Source organism: Haliotis rufescens, unplaced genomic scaffold (genome assembly GCF_023055435.1).
Source record: "Haliotis rufescens isolate VD_foot unplaced genomic scaffold, xgHalRufe1.0.p SCAF_16, whole genome shotgun sequence".
Taxonomy (NCBI): Eukaryota; Metazoa; Mollusca; class Gastropoda; order Lepetellida; family Haliotidae; genus Haliotis; species Haliotis rufescens.
The window spans coordinates 8,452,010-8,471,116 of record NW_025963846.1 but is presented as its reverse complement, the minus strand read 5'-3'; the positions used below and the strand labels follow the sequence as shown (position 1 = coordinate 8,471,116).

At 43.0% G+C, this 19,107-nt stretch overlaps 1 protein-coding gene across 1 annotated transcript in view; it reads right to left on the bottom strand.

Moving 5' to 3' along the window:
* Positions 1 to 19,107, bottom strand: part of LOC124134180 — a 34,964-nt gene that overhangs the window by 11,264 nt on the left and 4,593 nt on the right. Inside the window, exon 2 of the mRNA XM_046498891.2 lies at positions 6,398 to 6,588. Within this exon, the coding sequence (XP_046354847.1) occupies positions 6,398 to 6,558 (161 nt within the window). The 5' untranslated portion in view covers positions 6,559 to 6,588. The remainder of the gene's footprint in view (positions 1 to 6,397; positions 6,589 to 19,107) is intronic.

Genomic DNA, 19,107 nt, shown 5'->3' with positions numbered 1-19,107 from the left:
TCTGGATTTGATTGATTTGGTCATTTCATGTGGGTTTTTTTAAGGGTGAGTGATATTTTTGGTTCTTTATTTGTTTTCAATTGTGAGGAGTTTTTTTGTGTTTTTTTTGTGATTTTTTAAACGGAGTAAGGTTGGTGTGTAGTTGTATTTGTACTTTCACTAAACTAACGAGGTTATAGTAAATAAACATGAAATAATTGCAGCTGGGACAGGTGTACATTCGTTTATCAACTGATTATCACGAAAGCATTGGCAGTGTCTCACCAAACTATACATTCGCCCGTTACCGCCGTGTTATCTGTGGCAGATGATATCGCAATGACACACAACGTCATCAATGTTGAGTATTTATATGTTTTAAGCCCAAGTCTGACAGTGACTCATCCTTACTCTACTCTGGGATATAATCTGATGACAGAGCAATGTTAATGAGTGAATTGTACCCAGCTGGCATCAGCAACTGCCACCATCAGTTGAAACCATCTACCTAATGGAGAGTCGAGACGACCCCACAAAGAGGCTTATCGCTTAAAGCATGTCCGTTTCGGATGGACTTGTCGCGATCAACATGGGCATGTACTTAACGCTACGCTGGTCAATTCGGTTATAATCTGGGTAAGCGGGATACAGTAGATTATTGTCACGATAATCGATACCACTTGTGATTGACTTATCGATCTGCCGGTTCCTTTGAAGCCAGAAAGCATAAAGGGGTGGTATATGACAGTTATATGTACCCGGTAACTCTTAGAACAACTATTGATCGCAAGAAATAACACAACCGTTACTTCTTTGTTTATTACACCGCTTCCTATTCGCTAATTAACTGAACTGATATCTACCAAACATGTTTGTGACTTTGAGTAAACTATTAAGACGTCGTCATGAACAACAGCCATGTTATTGCAAACTCTTTGTTACAGTTGTTCTTACTTTAAAAAAGATTTAAAGATACGATTCGCCCGCAAACGAAAGGGACGTAACTCTAATATTGGTGAAGCTGTGCTGCATAATCACTGAAGCGGAATAAAAGGTATATTGAAAAGCGACACGCCGAGCTAATAAAGATTATTTAAAAAATAGCTCCTGTTTCACACCACTGAACTTGCTAGCAATGACAAGGCAACATTGTGACATTCTGTGGGTATATTATTGACAATTGGCTATTTGATATTAATGAATAAATAAGCCATAGATTATTAGGTATGTTCTTAAATATAATGCTTTATCAATACCACATTATTTTCCATCCTTTTAATGTTAATGTAAATACTGTTAATGGTCCAAATCCGTCAGCGTGCCCTAGACCAATACATCAAGCTCATGCTAAGGAGTGAACTGTTTCTAAAGACGTCATACCAGAATGCTTTAAACTTCAATAATGAATAGCGGTTAGAAAATTTATGGTCGCATAATACTATTAGCAGGTATTGGTGGGGAAGTGATTATGATATATTCAATAAATAGAAAGTCGAGTCTGCGGAGGAGTGGGGATTGTATTTCTCGTTAAGAACGAATATATTACATGGCCCTGTGTATCACGTGAGGTGGTTTATATCATACACGTTGACGGGAAATGTATTACATACTGGTCGGATATCGCTGGGGATTCTCAGGCCGACTATTTTCCCAGCACCCTTTGCTTGTCTTACCGTGGGAATTCTAAAGTAGAGTATGTCCCCAGCACCCTTTGCTTGACATATCGTGGGAATTCTCAAGTAGAGTATGTCCCCAGCACCCTTTGCTTGTCTTACCGTGGGAATTATCAAGTAGATTATGTCCCCAGCACCCTTTGCTTGTCTTACCGTGGGAATTCTCAAGCAGAGAATGTCCCCAGCACCCTTTGCTTGTCTTACCGTGGGAATTATCAAGTAGAGTATGTCCCCAGCACCCTTTGCTTGTCTTACCGTGGGAATTCTCAAGTAGAGTATGTCCCCAGCACCGTTTGCTTGACTCACCGTGGGAATTCCCAGGCAGACTATCTTCTCAGCACCCTTCGCTTGTCATACCGTGGGAATTCTAGATTATGTCCCCAGTACCCATTGCTTGTCTTGTGGAACTTCTCCAGCAGAATAGATCAACAGTTACCATTGCTTGTCTTCCCATGGGAATGTCCAGGCAGACTATGTCCCCATCACCCTTCCCCTGTCTTCCCATTGGAATTCCCAAGCAGATTATGTCCCCAGTACCCATTGCCTGTCTTCTAGTGGATCAACAGTTACCATTGCTTGTCTTCCCATGCGAATTCCCAAGCAGAGCATGTCCCCAGTACCCATGTTTTTCTCTAGGGGGATTCCGGGTAAGAATAATAGGTCCCAAGTACCTAATGCTTGACTTCTCATGTGATTCCGGGGCAGAATAGTTCCTTTTTAACCCATGCTTGTCTCACCATCGGGACTCCGGGTCGGAAATGGTCGCGAGTATCACACGTTTGTTTCACTGTGGGATTCCGGGACAGAACAGGACACCAGTACATCAAGATTGTCTCCCTATGGGATTCCGGGACAGAACAGGTCCCTAGAACACCATGCTTGTCTCCCTGTGTGATTCCTGGACAGAACAGGACGCCAGAACACCATGCTTGTCTCCCTGTGGAATTCCGGGACAGAACAGGTCCCTAGAACACCATGCTTGTCTCCCTATGGGATTCCGGGACAGAACAGGACGCCAGAACACCAGGCTCGTCTCCCTGTGGGATTGCGGGACAGAACAGGACGCCAGAACACCATGCTTGTCTCCTTGTGGGATTCTGGGACAGAACAGGACGCCAGAGCACCATGCTTGTCTCCTTGTGGGATTCCGAGACAGAACAGGACGCCAGAACACCAGGCTTGTCTCCCTATGGGAAATCTTGGGCAGCACAGGCCCCAGTTAACCATCCTTGTCTCCGTGTGGGATTCCGGGACAGAACAGGACGCCAGAACACCATGCTTGTCTCCCTGTGGGAAAACGGGACAGAACAGGACGCCAGAACACCATGCTTGTCTCCCTGTGGGATTCCGGGACAAAACAGGTCCCTAGAACACCATGCTTGTCTCCCTATCGGATCCTGGGACAGAACAGGACGTCAGAACACCATGCTTGTCTCCCTGTGGGAAATCTTGGGCAGCACAGGCCCCAGTAAACCATGCTTGTCTCCCGGTCGGGATCCCGGGACAGAACAGGACGCCAGAACACCATGCATGTCTCCTTGTGGGATTCCGGGACAGAACAGGACGCCAGAATACCATTCTTGTCTCCTTGTGGGATCCGGGACAGAACAGGACGCCAGAATACCATGCTTGTCTCCTTGTGGGATTCCTGGACAGAACAGGACGCCAGAACACCAGGCTTGTCTCCCTGTGGGATTCCGGGACAGAACAGGACGCCGGAACACCATGCTTGTCTCCCTGTGGGATTCCGGGACAGAACAGGACGCCAGAACACCAGGCTTGTCTCCCTATGGGAAATCTTGGGCAGCACAGGCCCCAGTAAACCATGCTTGTCTCCCGGTCGGGATCCCGGGACAGAACAGGACGCCAGAACACCATGCATGTCTCCTTGTGGGATTCCGGGACAGAACAGGACGCCAGAATACCATGCTTGTCTCCTTGTGGGATTCCGGGACAGAACAGGACGCCAGAATACCATGCTTGTCTCCCTGTGGGATCCTGGACAGAACAGGACGCCAGAACACCATCCTTGTCTCCCTGTGGGATTCCGGGACAGAACAGGACGCCAGAACACCATGCTTGTCTCCCTGTGGGATTCCGGGACAGAACAGGACGCCAGTAAACCATGCTTGTCTCCATGTGGGAGTTCGGGACAGTTCAGGTCCCTAGAACAACATCTTTGTCTCCCTATGGGATTCCGGGACAGAACAGGGCGCCAGGACACCATGCTTGTCTCCCTGTGGGATTCCGGGACAGAACAGGACGCCAAAACACCATGCTTGTCTCCCTGTGGGAGTTCGGGACAGTTCAGGTCCCTAGAACACCATCCTTGTCTCCCTGTGGGATTCCGGGACAGAACAGGGCGCCAGGACACCATGCTTGTCTCCCTGTGGGATTCCGGGACAGAACAGGACGCCAGAACACCATGCTTGTCTCCCTGTGGGAGTTCGGGACAGTTCAGGTCCCTAGAACACTATCCTTGTCTCCCTGTGAGATTCCTGGACAGAACAGGACGCCAGAACACCATCCTTGTCTCCCTGTGGGATTCCGGGACAGAACAGGGCGCCAGGACACCATGCTTGTCTCCCTGTGGGATTCCGGGACAGAACAGGATGCCAGAACACCATGCTTGTCTCCCTGTGGGATTCCGGGACAGAACAAGCATCTATACCATGAACTACACTTAGGTTGCATTCGACATCTCGACATTCATTCGGTGCAGAACTATATGCATGACTGGCATAAGATCAATCTCACTTCTTTTTTCGCAGCTCAGCCTTGTTAATACTTAACATCATGAATCAAAAGAGGTCTTTTATTCAAATTGCATTCAAATGTATCTCACACGCATGGACGGGCTGAAACGAACATAAGTGCATTTCATTTAGAAACTCTCTGTCGATGTAACTTATCAATGGATGCCTTCCACACTACTTTCTTTCGAATAGATTAGTGAAAACAATCCTATCCTTCCTAGTCGTTTGGGGTCTTGGCATAATCGATGCAAGGATGAAATTGATTATTTTGTTGAACATTTATACTCGTTAGCGTGATACAAAGACTGTGCACTTGTCATAGCTGCGGACGTAGCCATTTTAATGAGCTATTGTTTTGGCTCTTATCGTGCAAGAAAATTTACGACAGCACCTAACGCGCTGATGAGAAATGACCAAAAGTATTAAAAAATGACAGAATATTTATTTCGGCCTTACACTAAATAACTGTTTATGGATAACAACTTCTGATTTATTACATTTGGCGACGTTTCGAAGTAGATTTTTACACCGTTATGAAGCTGGGGCGATGAGATGCAGGATGTGTTGTGATAAGCAGCTGATTAACATTAAGGCAACAGGTATTACATAACAAGAAGCACACAAATTGGATGAAACTGGATGTACAACAATAACAAATAGCACACAGGCAATGAAGCCAGATGTACAGTAAGGATGACAAATAGCACACAGGTACTGAAGCCAGATGTACAGTAAAGATAACAAATAGCACACAGGCACTGAAGCCAGATGTACAGAAAGGATAACAAATATCACACAGGTACTGAAGCCAGATGTACAGTAATAACAAATAGCACACAGGTACTGAAGCCAGATGGAGAGTAAGGATAACAAATAGCACACAGGAACTGAAGCCAGATGTACAGTAATAACAAATATAACACAGGCAATGAAGCCAGATGTACAGTAAGGATAACAAATAGCACACAGGCAATGAAGCCAGATGTACAGTAAGGATAACAAATAGCACACAGGTACTGAAGCCAGATGTACAGTAAGGATAACAAATAGCACACAGGTACTGAAGCCAGATGTACAGTAAGGATAACAAATAGCACACGGGTACTGGAGCCAGATGTACAGTAAGGACAACAAATAGCACACAGGTAAAGAAGCCAGATGTACAATAAGGATAACAAATAGCACACGGGTACTGAAGCCAGATGTACAGTAAGGATAACAAATAGCACACAGGCACTGAAGCCAGATGTACAATAAGGATAACAAATAGCACACAGGTACTGAAGTCAGTAAGGAGTAAGTATATACTACGAAACGTTGCGTTCCTCATACTAAAGAAGCTGACATCCATAAAATCACTTAACGATGTGTATCACTTCTAAATGCCATTCAAAGACATAATTGACGACTGCTTGTAAACAATCGAGTCTGGACCAAACAAACCAGTGATTGAAACCATGCGCAACACCCCGCGCCAAAGTGATGACATACAGTCAGTCAAGTCACCGAGCTTGAACACACGATCCTGTTATTCGCCCCAATCTTCCCGAGGCAAGGGAGTTCACTGATTTTGAATTTCTGGGCTCGATCGTAGAGCCACCAGTGGCTATTACGAGTTATGTTCCCCCTAATGACCAATCAGAATAACATATATATAAATATAACTCCATAATTCCAGCTTAGTTCGGCAAGGGTGGATGTCGGTTAACTCCCTTGCCTCGGGAAGATGAGTCGCCTTGTACGGCCAGCATAAGTTCCTGAGGCCATTGCTGACCCGGAAACTCAATTGTGGTGTTCTAGGAAGATATCCGACTATGTATTATATTCTTTGCACCTACACAACCCCACTTATCCGGAACCCAGATATCCGGAAACCTTGCCTACCGGACGATATTTACGTGAAACGAGATATATGCAACATAAAATGCTTCATGTATCCGAAAATCCGGATAAGCGAGGTTCGGCAGTACACGCTGCCGTCATACTCACGCATATGTGGAGAGGGTAGGCGTCACGCTGACACCGCACGTCGACGACGAGCAGACCTTGACGTCACCGTTGACGCAACAGAAGATGGTGTCTTCTGCGCACTTGTTCTCGTGGTAGACGTTGGTGGAGTCGGTGTAGCTACAGTCAGCGCCGGTATCCATCCTCACTGGAAGGCATGGTGCAGGTACTCCCTGGAACAGGCGGGGGAGTCAGTGAAAGGGGGAGTGGCTAAGACAATCTGTTACGGCGGACGGGGAGTTAGTGAGTGAATTTCAACGTCGCTTTTGACAGTATTTCTGTTATGTCACGGTGCGTAAGGAGGTGGGATGCCCAAAGTGATGATTCAAGCAGAAATTCTGCTTATCGCATTTTATATCCTGTGACATACATTGTTTGTTTGTTGTTTAACGCCGCACTATGCAATAGTCCAGCTTTATGACGGCGGTCTGTAAATGATCGAATCTGGACCAGACAATCCAGTGATTGGCATTATGAGCATCGATCCACGCAATTGGGATACGATGACATGCATCAACCAAGTTAGCGAGCCTGACCACCCGATCCCGTTAGTCGCCTCTTACGACAAGCATAGTCGCCTTATACGGCAAGCATGGGTTGCTGAAGACCTATTCTACCCAGATCTATTGGTATCTGAAATATATACGGCGCGACACAATTTCGTTTATGGCACATATTGTTATGATATTTTACATCAATGTCAGCAATAATACAGCTCCAGGTGACACTGCAGGTAACCAGGTCTGTGCCCGACAGACCAGTGGTTGATAGCATGAGTCACGATCGGAGTATGTTGACACACAATCGACAAGGTGACACTCGGTAACAATCTTATGTAAGTTCTTAGGATTGGCTACTGGGGACATATGTTTATCCTTGAACCGAAACGGAGAAGGAATCTGAAAATCCCCACTGGTAGACAAACATCACATACAAGCATCTGCAAGAGGCAAGCATGACGTACATAGACCTAGTCTGATCTGGAATCCCCAAAAGGTAAACATGACGTTCATAGACCTAGTCTGACCTGGAACCCCCAAGAGACAGACAAGCATGACGTACATATACTTAGTCTGACCTGGAATTCCTAAAAGGCAAACATGACGTACATTGACCTAGTCTGATCTGGAACCCCCAAGAGACAGGCAAGCATAACGTACATTGACCTAGTCTGACCTGGAACCCCCAAGAGACAGAAAAGCATGACGTACATTGACCTTGTCTGACTTGAAACCCCCAAGAGACAGACAGGCATGACGTACATGAACCTAGTCTGACCTGGAACCCCCAAGAGACAGACAGGCATGACGTACATGGACCTAGTCTGACCTGGAACCCCCAAGAGACAGACAAGCATGACATACATGGTCCTTGTCTGATTTGGAATCCTCAAGAGGCGATCATGACGTATATGGACCCTTTCTACCCTGGAATCCCCCATTGGGAAACACACATGACGTACACGAAGCTTGTCTGACCTGGAATCCTGACAGGAAGAGAAGCATGACGTACATGGACCCTTTCTACCCTGGAATCCCCAAGAGAGGACCTAGTCTATTCAGGAACCCCCACTGGATGAGAAGCATAATATTTGTTTGTTTGTTTGATGTTTAACGCCGCACATGGACCTAGTCTTCCCGAGGGACAATTATTCATGACACACCTCAAGAGGCCGCGCCTTGGACAGCTGGGTTACCCGGATGTTGTCATCACTCTCTTTGGGAATCCTGGCATGTCTGGGAGGCTCCCGGTAAAAACGATTTATCATTCAGTTTTGTTTGTTTGTTGTTTAACGCCGCACTCAGAGATATTGCTATATCACGGCGGTCTGTAAATAATCGAGTCTGGACAAGGCAACCCAGTGATTGAAATCATGAGCATCTATCTACGCAATTGGGATACGATTACATGCTTATCATTCTGCCCGAGAGCGGCGTGCACACAGGTATGCGCAGGTGTTTGTCTCTGTCTGCCGGAGCAACCAACCTTTTCATGTCAAATTGCCATTCACGCCGATATGGCGCAATCAGCTGACATTCTCAATCAATCATTTGCGGTTCTTTGTTATTGGGATAATAAAACAATTAATCAATGGAAACCCCTGTGTGAATATAATCAAAAAGAAGCATACGAATGTTATATATCTGCTGTTGTATGAAACGGACAAACAGTTATCAAACGAAATTCACCTTAGGCTGTATAATCTGTAGTTTTACATCACGCCGTGTTAACCTTAAAGAACGATATGTCTGTGTGAATGTGTTTGTGAGTGGTAGACGTGTCCTCATGATTAAAATATATTTGACAGTACAGGTTTGTACCCTTTCTATCTGCTTTCTTTATGGTAAGCTCGTCAATGTAATAGGTAACGCGATCGCAGAATCTAAGTAATAAATGTAATCAATCGTGAATATCCGACTCGGTCAGAAGGCATCGCGTTTCACGTGATTATTATTTCAAACTCTAAGTTAAAGCGCCATCCCGTAAGTAAGATTGTGAGTGAAAGGTATGTTTAAGTTCAATTACTATCATTTATGTATAAATTTTACTTTTTAATGTTGTTCCGTCACACCTAACGTGTGCCGCCAAAAGCATTCATTGTTACATTCAATTTATATAAAGGAACAGCTTTCGAATATTGTATTTAGCTATTCTATTCAAAGTAACCGTATCAAAATACTGTATTTAGACGATATATTCCGACTTTTTGTCACGCCACAGGCGAGGGAGGACCTTCTTGCTTCCTCGACTGAATAGCAATTAATATTGATACTATTTATATCTATTACAGAGAATGAATTGTTTTAAACCATCTTCAACCATCTCAGTTCACTTCAGTACATCGTCGGCCAGGGCCCGCGACACAATAGCGTAGAGCCACAACATCACTGACAACGTCATCACAACATCAACATCATCACGACCGATTTCATCCCTTCATATACATCGCTGTCGTTATCGTCAACGTGATAATCGTCATGATATGGGTCTGCAATTTCACTGAAAGAGTAAAATGTTTATTAATTGCCTGTCCTCTTTTCACCTGTGTTTGAGACTGTCAAATAAGCAAGTCTCTATTATATATAAATCGCTTGATTTTGATACCAGTCGTCTTAGTCGCCGCGATTCGCTTTGCAGAGTTGCGTCCCTTGGGCACGCCAGAAACCTAAGTATGATTGTGGGTTCGAATCCCGGTTCGCCCCGATTATGTTTTTAGGTTTGTCAGCACCATACCCCTGCTCGTGGGTTTCACCGAAGTGGTAAACGTCTGAGACCTGCATCACTTCGGGCTTTCCTCCCACATTAAGCTGACACGCCGTGATATAACTGGAATGCTGTTAAAAGCGGCGTTAAACCCAACTCACTCACTCACTCACTGATGCCAAAATCAAGTGATGTGGCTGCGTGGTATTGTGTGGCGTGTTCCAGCACGCTTTCGTCAGTTTTCATAACCTCACTTTCGATAACCACTGGTATTATGAGCCCTCACGTGCAGAACGTGCATTACACCACATGACTTTGTCATCTCACGCGCGTGTCAGTTTTGACATCACGTGCAGCACGTGAAGATACCACAGGACTGTATCGTGTTCGTGGATGTGACAGTCCTCGATTACAGTCACGTGATGATGTCGTGTATTTAGTAGATGTTTGGCTTTCTTGTCAAAATGTGATTGAGTGATTGACAAAGCTGAAATTTTCATGAGGGAAAAAGTCAACCGTGACACGTCACGATATATTTGATACGAAAGGGTATATGTTCTATTTGTTATGTGTTTTCGTATTGATCTTCATGAAGCATAGCCGCATTGCCTCTGTAACTCCGAACTGTGGCGTTGTGAGTTCATCTTTCAAAATTATCAAATCACAGCCGAAGTATGATATTATGATGCAAAATTTACAGATAATATTTTCTCCAACCTTATATTAACAGTTGAAATAATGTGTGATGTGACATGGGGTTCGCTTTCAAGATTATTGCACTTACAAAACGTGTGTGTGTGTGTGTGGCTGTTTGTACTGGTGCCGATTTTTATACTGCTGACCCACTGAGTGTAACAGGAATACCCCACTCAGACACAGTATACTGACTCCCAGCCGACCAGTCATTTTAGCCCTTTATTGCCGAGCGAGGCAGGGTGCGGACAACTACCATTGTTTTAACGTTTCTGGTATAACGCGGCCGGGGATCGACCCCACGACCTTCTGCTCTCCGGGCAGACGTTCTGTCCACGAGACCACGAAGGCGGTCAGCATAACCTGTAACCCGAGACACCCGACTGGAGTTGGTTAGTGAATACCACTGGTTTTCAGCATACTTTTTGAATGTTTAGAGTTCAGTTATTTTTTCCAATTATTGTTTTACTCCTTTTTAATATACATATTTCACTTATAAAAGAGAGAGAGAAGAAGAATAAGTGCTTCATGGAACAGTATTTCTAGTACATGTATTTTATTAGGGTGTGTCAGTGAGGAAAGAGAGCCCGACGTAATGATTTCCAAGTTAGTGAAACCCACAATTACTATCATGGCACTGACAAAATTACAAGAGAGCGTTTGCTTGTCAAAAAAACGGGGCGGTCGGGTAGCCTAGTGGTTAAAGCGTTCGCTCGTCACGCCGAAGACCCGGGTTCGATTCCCGACATGGGTACAATGTGTGAAGCCCATTTCTGGTGTCCCCGCCGTGATATTGCTGGAATATTGCTAAAAGCGGCGTAAAACCATACTCAATCACTCACTCAAAAAAACGTCGGAATGGAAGAGTGTAAGAAAACATAAAATCTGGGTCTAATGTTAGAGATAGAACTTGTCCTTGGTTACTGCTATAAAACGTACAATGTTTGTCTCTGAAAACAGGAAACTAGTTATTTTCAACTAAACGTTTCAGGACATCCGACATACAATTCCTAATACTGTAAGTGGTCATCTTTAGTAAGCCATACACGTGTTAGTACGGTGTTACCTTCTAAAATGACGAGGCATGAAGTTAGAATTACACCGACTGTTTGTTAGACATGAATATTACATTTTTTTTAAAAACCACACTAAATTTATTGTGCAAATAGCATATTGGCATCTCAATTTGGAAAACTCAAACAGAGGCGTTCTACAACGCCTTCAGCACTCGTGTGGGTCCTTGAATTTCGGCGACATTTTCAAACCAACAAAGATGAAATATAATGTTTTCCAACGTGTGTGTTACTTACTCTTCATGATTAGTGTGTAAAAGTAACTATTTCTCTGCGTTGCGTTGGTGTTTATGGTCATACAATAACAAAACCGCTTGCTGGGTGAATCTATTGCTTCTAGATATCGGATTAGAAAAAAAAATTGATCACTCCCTACTTGTATTGATTATTGGCTATGAACAATATAATGTGCTGACTCACATGGCTTGATGAGGAAATGAAAGCGAGGCTTAAGACACCCCTCAGCAGCTTACACGAACTGACCTGTTTACTGGAGAATGCCCCCGCCTGCGTGTCTCAATCGGCTTTCAAGGCCTACCGGCGTCCGGCAATTTCAAATATTCTAAAGGAGGAAGTTCTGGCTCAGAAACACAGGCTTTATTCTGTTTTGTCACAGATTGGTCTCGTTTTAGTGCCAGTTTCTTCCAAATTGTCCTATATGGCACAGTGTGACCATATTTATCCAGATGATAAACACCAACCTCAATAAGAGAGAACAAGTTATTCTTGTGTTAAATATACTGAACCGCAAAAGAAACGTCACCAAGGATAGATATATGAGAAACCTTATTCGTCTAAACACTGTAAACATACTTTGTGACATATTAAAAAGATGAAACTTGGCAAAACTGATCATCAAGGTTTAAATTAAAGTGTCAAATGTTCTTAAAGTGAAACACAACACAAATCTCTGAGAAAATGCCTCACAAGTCAGTATCTCGTGTGTCCGCCATGTACATTGATGACTGCCGTGCAACGTCGATACACGGAATGGATAGGCATAGTGTGAGCCCACACTCTGAGAAACGCCTGACGCAGTTCAGCTGCAGTTGTCGGCCTTGGTTGGACGTCATTCAGCCGTCTTTGAATCTCGTCCAACAGGTGCTCAATGGGATTTAAGGGCAGGCCACTGCATGGTTCTGATGCCATTCTGCTGGAGGAAGTCTCTTGTTGCTCTCGCAGTGTGGGCACGGGCGTTATTATGCTGAAACTCGTGGTTGTGGCGACGTGCCAAATGAGGTATGGCATGTGGTCTCAAGACTTGATCAATGTACCGAGCTACTGTGACACAATTGCCTCTCCCTGGACCGATGTTCTTGAAGACCACAGGGCCGACCCTTTGTGCAAGACCAATTCCACCCCACACCAAGATGCTCGGAGCACCCCACGAGTCTCACTCAACAACATAAGCATCCGAATAACTTTCCCCATGGCGTTGCCAGACTCTCTCTCTCTCTCTCTCTCTCTCTCTCTCTCTCTCTCTCTCTCTCTCTCTCTCTCTCTCTCTGCCATCGGCTGTTAAGATACGGCTCTCGTCTGAGAAGAGGACTCTTCTCCACTGCTAGTGGCCCCAATGCTGGTGTTGTGTTGCCCACTGAAGACGGCCCCAGCGATGACGTGGTGTCAGAATGGGTCCTGTGACAGTGGAGGTGTCTGCTCGTCAATCGTTGACGCACGGTGTCCGCACTAATGTGTCGCTGGTGTGTCCCGCTGGTCTGTTGAGCAGTTTCCTCAGCTGTAACAAAGCGATCTTGAAGATGCTGTCGCACAATCTGACGATCCTGACGTCGGGTGGTGACCCTTGGTCTTCCACTACGTGGTCGGTCATCTGCAGTATTGGTGGTTTGATATCGTTGCTGGAGCCTGTATATGGTCCTTACCTGGACTTGAAATGCATTGGCTACTTGCCGGGCGGTTTGTCCAGCTTGCAATCGTCCAAGGGCTTGGTGTCGCTGATTTCTTATCAATCTTGGCATGTGGCAGCAATTCAATAACGAATGAATGTTATCTGATCTGGGTGGATTTGTCATAGGGCAAGAAATGGGGGAACGCATGTGCATTTCAATTTGCACGGAACTCGCGTGCATCGGGTTACCATGGCCGTTGCCTTGATGCGTTTGGACGATGGTTTTATTGTCATCTGTTTTGTTTTTTATCAATAAATTTCATTTATCCGGACAAGGTAATGTTAATTTTTAGAAACTTTGACAAAGATTACCCTGATGTTTTTAATGGCAACTTTTCATGCAATGTTACTTGGGGTGATGTTACTTTTGCGGTTCAGTATATATGTTATTTGGCTGACCTTCAACGCTGTACGCCTTCCCAAAGATGTCCTTCCAAACACGCTGACAGATGGAGTAAAAACTCTAGGGCGGACCATTTGATATTTGGGGGGTGGGGGTGTTGGGATAGAGCCATGTTGTTTTTCTTCATTTTTAGAGGCTGAGATTGTATTTCTTCATAAAAGATAGCAGAGATGTTTTTGCGTCACATTTTAAATTCAACATATGGAAAGAATGTTAAAATTGTCTCACTGTTCACTAAAACAGTACAGATGTAGGTGATTGTAAACAACATTGTAATAAAGCAATTTACAACACCTTGTGTAGGACAAGCCAGATTGGCAGAAAACCTGTCAACGTGACATGTTTTGTACTCACAACTGCTCGATAAATGACTTTTCAATAACTAAGACTATGGATGATGGACATAAATAGTATAAATTTTGATGTAAACTGACGAAGAAACGTTACCACAAAGACATTTGGGCACGTTGGGTCCAAACTCTGAATAATGGTTGAGAATCAATCACTTGAGTTTTAAGTGACTCGTGGCTGCACTTACAGCATGTCAACCTATAAAGATACGGGTATAAAAGGAACGATGTACTGTTCATTCACACCCAAGCCGTTGGACAGTAGCATGCTGTTATTAACCCTACAACAGAATGAACAGGCTGTTTGTATGATACATTAAAGAGCAACGCATGATCACGTTGCAAGATGTTTAGGCTTAGACCAGTGATAGTCACAAGGCGCATGGCCTGTTTCAGGCAGACAGGGCGGAAGAGAGACCGGCCTAGGAGTAGCAGACCTCTTGTCACCACCACCCACGATACTTTACTTGGGTGTCCTCCATTATTCCTATCAATGCAGCATATGTAGCCAAGTTAAGATACATCTGGTGATTTTGGAAGGAAACATCACTGGGCAGCATTACATTGGACAAACTCTCTATCCTGTTGTACTACCGTTCTTGCAACAGAACAGGACAGATCCTGTTTCAACAAAATTTTAAAAAAACATACAATATCTTGCCTTGGCCAGCACAATCACCCGACTTATCACCTGTAGAACTCTTGTGGGATCACCTTGGCCGCCACATTAGCGTACGACCAGGTCCCACTTATAACAAGAATCAGTTAGCACAGGCCATCTGATCTAAGAAGAATGGTATTGAATCCTATTTCCTGTGATCAGACGTTTCCCATTGTCGAGTTCGGGCGTGCATTGATTGCCGTGGTGGGAATACACTGACTGACAGTCGGGATATTCTGAAGGATTAAAGGGAGTTTCATGTGCTGATTGGAGCCTTGATGGCTGATCGAATACTGAACAACCATCTTTCAAACTGTGGACACAATACCTTCTTTTTTTTGTTTTCATTCACAACTTGTAATGATGTTGATATATGACATGTCTTTTCACAATACACGTATGTTTATGTTGCTTTTTTCCAAGTAAGGGTAAATGATGCTTAATGAACATTTCACATCACAGTCAACAACTGTTTCAGTCACATCACAGCGGAACACGTGGAGACAATAACCTTGTCCAAGGATGCGACACGGTGACTTGCATGATATAGCACCTTGAAAAGGAGATTTGAAATGATTATTAATAGATAACTGTTACGGGCATACTGTCTATCATGCCCATGTCTCGATATAAAAAAATGTGACTTTGCTCACGAAATACTCTGTATCGATGAGGAAGGCCATATTGTGGTGGAGGCGTTTTTTTTTAGGATAAGTTTATTTTTTTCAAGCAGAAAATCAAATGGTCCACCCCATATGACCGCTCTTGTATATTATTTGACATGATGTCTTTTTATGGGGACAAGGATACGTCGTCACTGTTTCAGAGTTGACCTTACGTTCTTTAACGCCATACCAATAACTATACCAGAATGTCAGCGGTACTGAAGCTCTCCTTTATTAAATGTTATAAAACGTTAGTGGGGATGTGCTAAACCGCCTAATATGTCCCACTATCACTGCGTTTTCATCGGTTTTGTGAAACATGTTTCGATAATTTGGATTTGTTTAAAAGCTGACAGATCTGACTGTCGGTATAACAGATATTTTTCATATATCATTGAGAAGCGAAGCCAAGCAATTTTCATTTGCACACATATTACAATAATTACAAAAAAAATAAATAATTAATATATGTTGAATACATACAAATAGCAACATATAAAAGGAATCTTACGCCCAAGAAAGAGAATGTTTATACAAGTCACAATTGATTCAATCATTTTTTATGAACGTCATTGGTAAAAGTAATTACCATTGCAGCCTCCATTCGTTCAAACCCTCTTGATAATGAATCTGAGTTTCTACACATATAAGTTTTCATAAACGAAGTTATACACATATCCGTGTTCATATATTGTTTCAGTCTTTGGAAGTATTATACTGCTTTTGTTAAATCTTTGCCTTATTGCATTCTGGTGGCCTTGCAACTTGGCCCAAATGTCGTGTGGCTAGTTTGATGAGTAGGTATCAAGGTATTTGGGTCGAAAGCTGTTATATAATTATTTCATTCTTGTGAACTTGACCCACAAATTCAGCGTACCACACCCTAGAATGAGCACACGTACATACATGATACACACAGGTAATGTGGTTGACAAGTTTGGGTTGATTGAGTTTATAAACCCTATATCAGACACCTGCCACGACAATTACTTTAAAAATATACCCCTTATTTCAATATATAAAAAACTGTTATGAAAACAATATGTCTCGTGCTATATAGTTGTGCGGGAGAAGAGGCTGACATGAAAGCTGCACTCTTCACAAAACTGTAATGTGGGGGCGACCATTTTTAATATGGAACTTGAGAAGTCTATTTTGTTGAAGAAAGGGACAAGCAGAACACGTTATGAGAATATAATATTCATAATATTTATTTATTTATTTTTTATATCTGGGAGGATGGACAAACGACGGACAAAATTACATATGGTCTAACCTCACTTTCACATTGTCAAGGTAAGCTAGTAGCAATAAAGTATTCGCAAGTCCACAACACCAAGCGCCAGACATATATATGGTAAAACATAGAGTGATAGTGTACTTGAAGGACATCATGTCCATATGAAGTGTTGGTGCGTGCATTGGAATGAAAACAGACATATTGCTGCATCTCATGTATTTACACAATGCGACATTTTCAACAGGAATGTCCAAATCGAAAAAGGCAGTGTGTGGTCGATATTTCAACAACCTGAAAAATGGGCATCGAGTGATCGTCACCGTTTAATGTGTCAGTGTGTTTGTAGGGTGTCATCTGATCAATCTGTGAAGAGTTTATAATGCCTTTGTGTTGATCCAGGAATATCTCCTGGGTAAATACTGCTGTGTTTCTGCATGTCTCTTAGGTGATTCCACACAATACCCTTGCATCACACGCTCATGCAAATAGTAGGCCAGCTGCAATTCTAGAAGTGTGTCTGAATGCCGCTCAATTTCTTTCAATGTCAGTATCGATGGGATAAACATACGTTATCTGGTAGGTATGTGAGGAGCGGATATTCGACATAAAAAAATCAATGTTAAGACGCCGCTTTGAAGGAAGATGTCAGGATTACTGGACATTGAAATCCGTGAACTTTTATTTATAATTGTTTTAATTCCTATGTACATAAACAAGCTATGTGCTAAGTATAGAACATATGTCCATATTGCGTAATGAAAATTAAAAGAAGATATGGACAAGTTCACAATGGTCACACCAGAGTCAGTATACATTTTATGTACAATACTGACACTGGGTGTGACCATATATCTTGTAGCTGCTATTTTTTGCGTAACAAGCCCTGTGTACAAGTTGTACGTGAAGGCACGTCGACTTCCGGTATAAGCCTTCTTCACGGATCCATGACCAGATCAGTCCACAGTGATATTACCGCCACATAATGTCTTTGGTTAAAACCTCACTCACTCACACTCTGGAAACGTTTATGTTTGGTTCGGTCTGAGCCTTATGGATATCCGAAATTTTCTTTCTGTCAGCGAGCGATGTTAAAATATATTTGCTCCAAAGACATGTTGAATAATCACGTGTTGGACAAAGGTTCTAAGGAAGACGATGGCGTATTCATGTTTAACTATCATGGCTTTGGCTCCGTATTTTGTATACTTTGAGAAACAACTGACGGTCCCCTGAAATACCTTCAAATGTTTCTTTCAATTCAATCTATAAATTTACATACGCTAACATTAGAACCATTAATTATTTATTATTTTTGTCGTAGGAATCGTTGATTGTCTTTGGTTGTGTGAAAGACATTACCAAGTTGTGCTAAATGGGGTCTCTCTCGGGTGTCGCATTCAATAACTGATGTTCCCATTTAATAATATATTTTTTAATAAATAATCGAGTCTGGACCCTATAATCATGTGATTGACAACATGTGCATTTATCAACGCAATTGGGACACGATGACATGCAATCAGCCAAGTCAGTGAGACTGACCACCCGATCAATCTGTTCGCCTCTTACAACATCCATAGATCCATAGGTTGCTGGGGCCTATTATCGCCTAGAATCTCCACGGGTCTCGTATTTAAACGTCAAAAGAAATTGTCTGGATTGAGGTGTTTCAAGAATTACGGGGTTCCGGACAACAAGGTTACATTGACATATAAAAGCAGTACAATACATCCATTATGAGGGCACGACACAAACTGACAGGTAGCTCTAGCTAACATTGGTTTGTTTAATGTTAAATGTTAATACTACCAACTTGTACTTGTACGTCCCGAAAGAGGTGCCTTTATGTCAGACATAACGCCATACAAAATGTGGCTCCAGTATTAAGTACCGACAAACAAGATTTTAATTCGTATTCAATATATTGGGAAATGCCAACAGCGAGTTTCCAAGAAGAAAACACGAAGTGGAAAATTCCATTACTGCCTGGAAAAGGGCAAATCAATGTGCTATAAAACCTGGAATTATTTCCACAAACCGTGCCAGGCAGTCGTTCAAATAACTATCAGTTGGGCCAAGGTTAAGTGCTAGCGATATTATTTTTTTTCATACAAAGGCGTATTTAGTTAATGTTGAGTTAATATATTTTAAACACGCGCGATTCTAAATACACTCTTCATAAAAAGAAACGCACAAGTAGATTTTTGAGTACATTTATTGTACCTAATAAAATCGATATATTTAATTTAATATCATAGATGCAAATATGAAATTTTGGAGCTCGATAGTCACATGCTGACGTTGTAGAAAGGCATTGAAAACTGTTCAATGCCATGTCACATAAGGCCACAAGGTTGCGCTGAACTCAGTATCTCGTATGACCGCCCCGGGCAGCAATCACGGCTCTGCATCTCCTCGGCACTGACTGGAGAAGTATACGAATTATGTCCTGTGGAATTCTGCGCCATTCTACTTGTAACGCGTTGGCCAGTTGTGG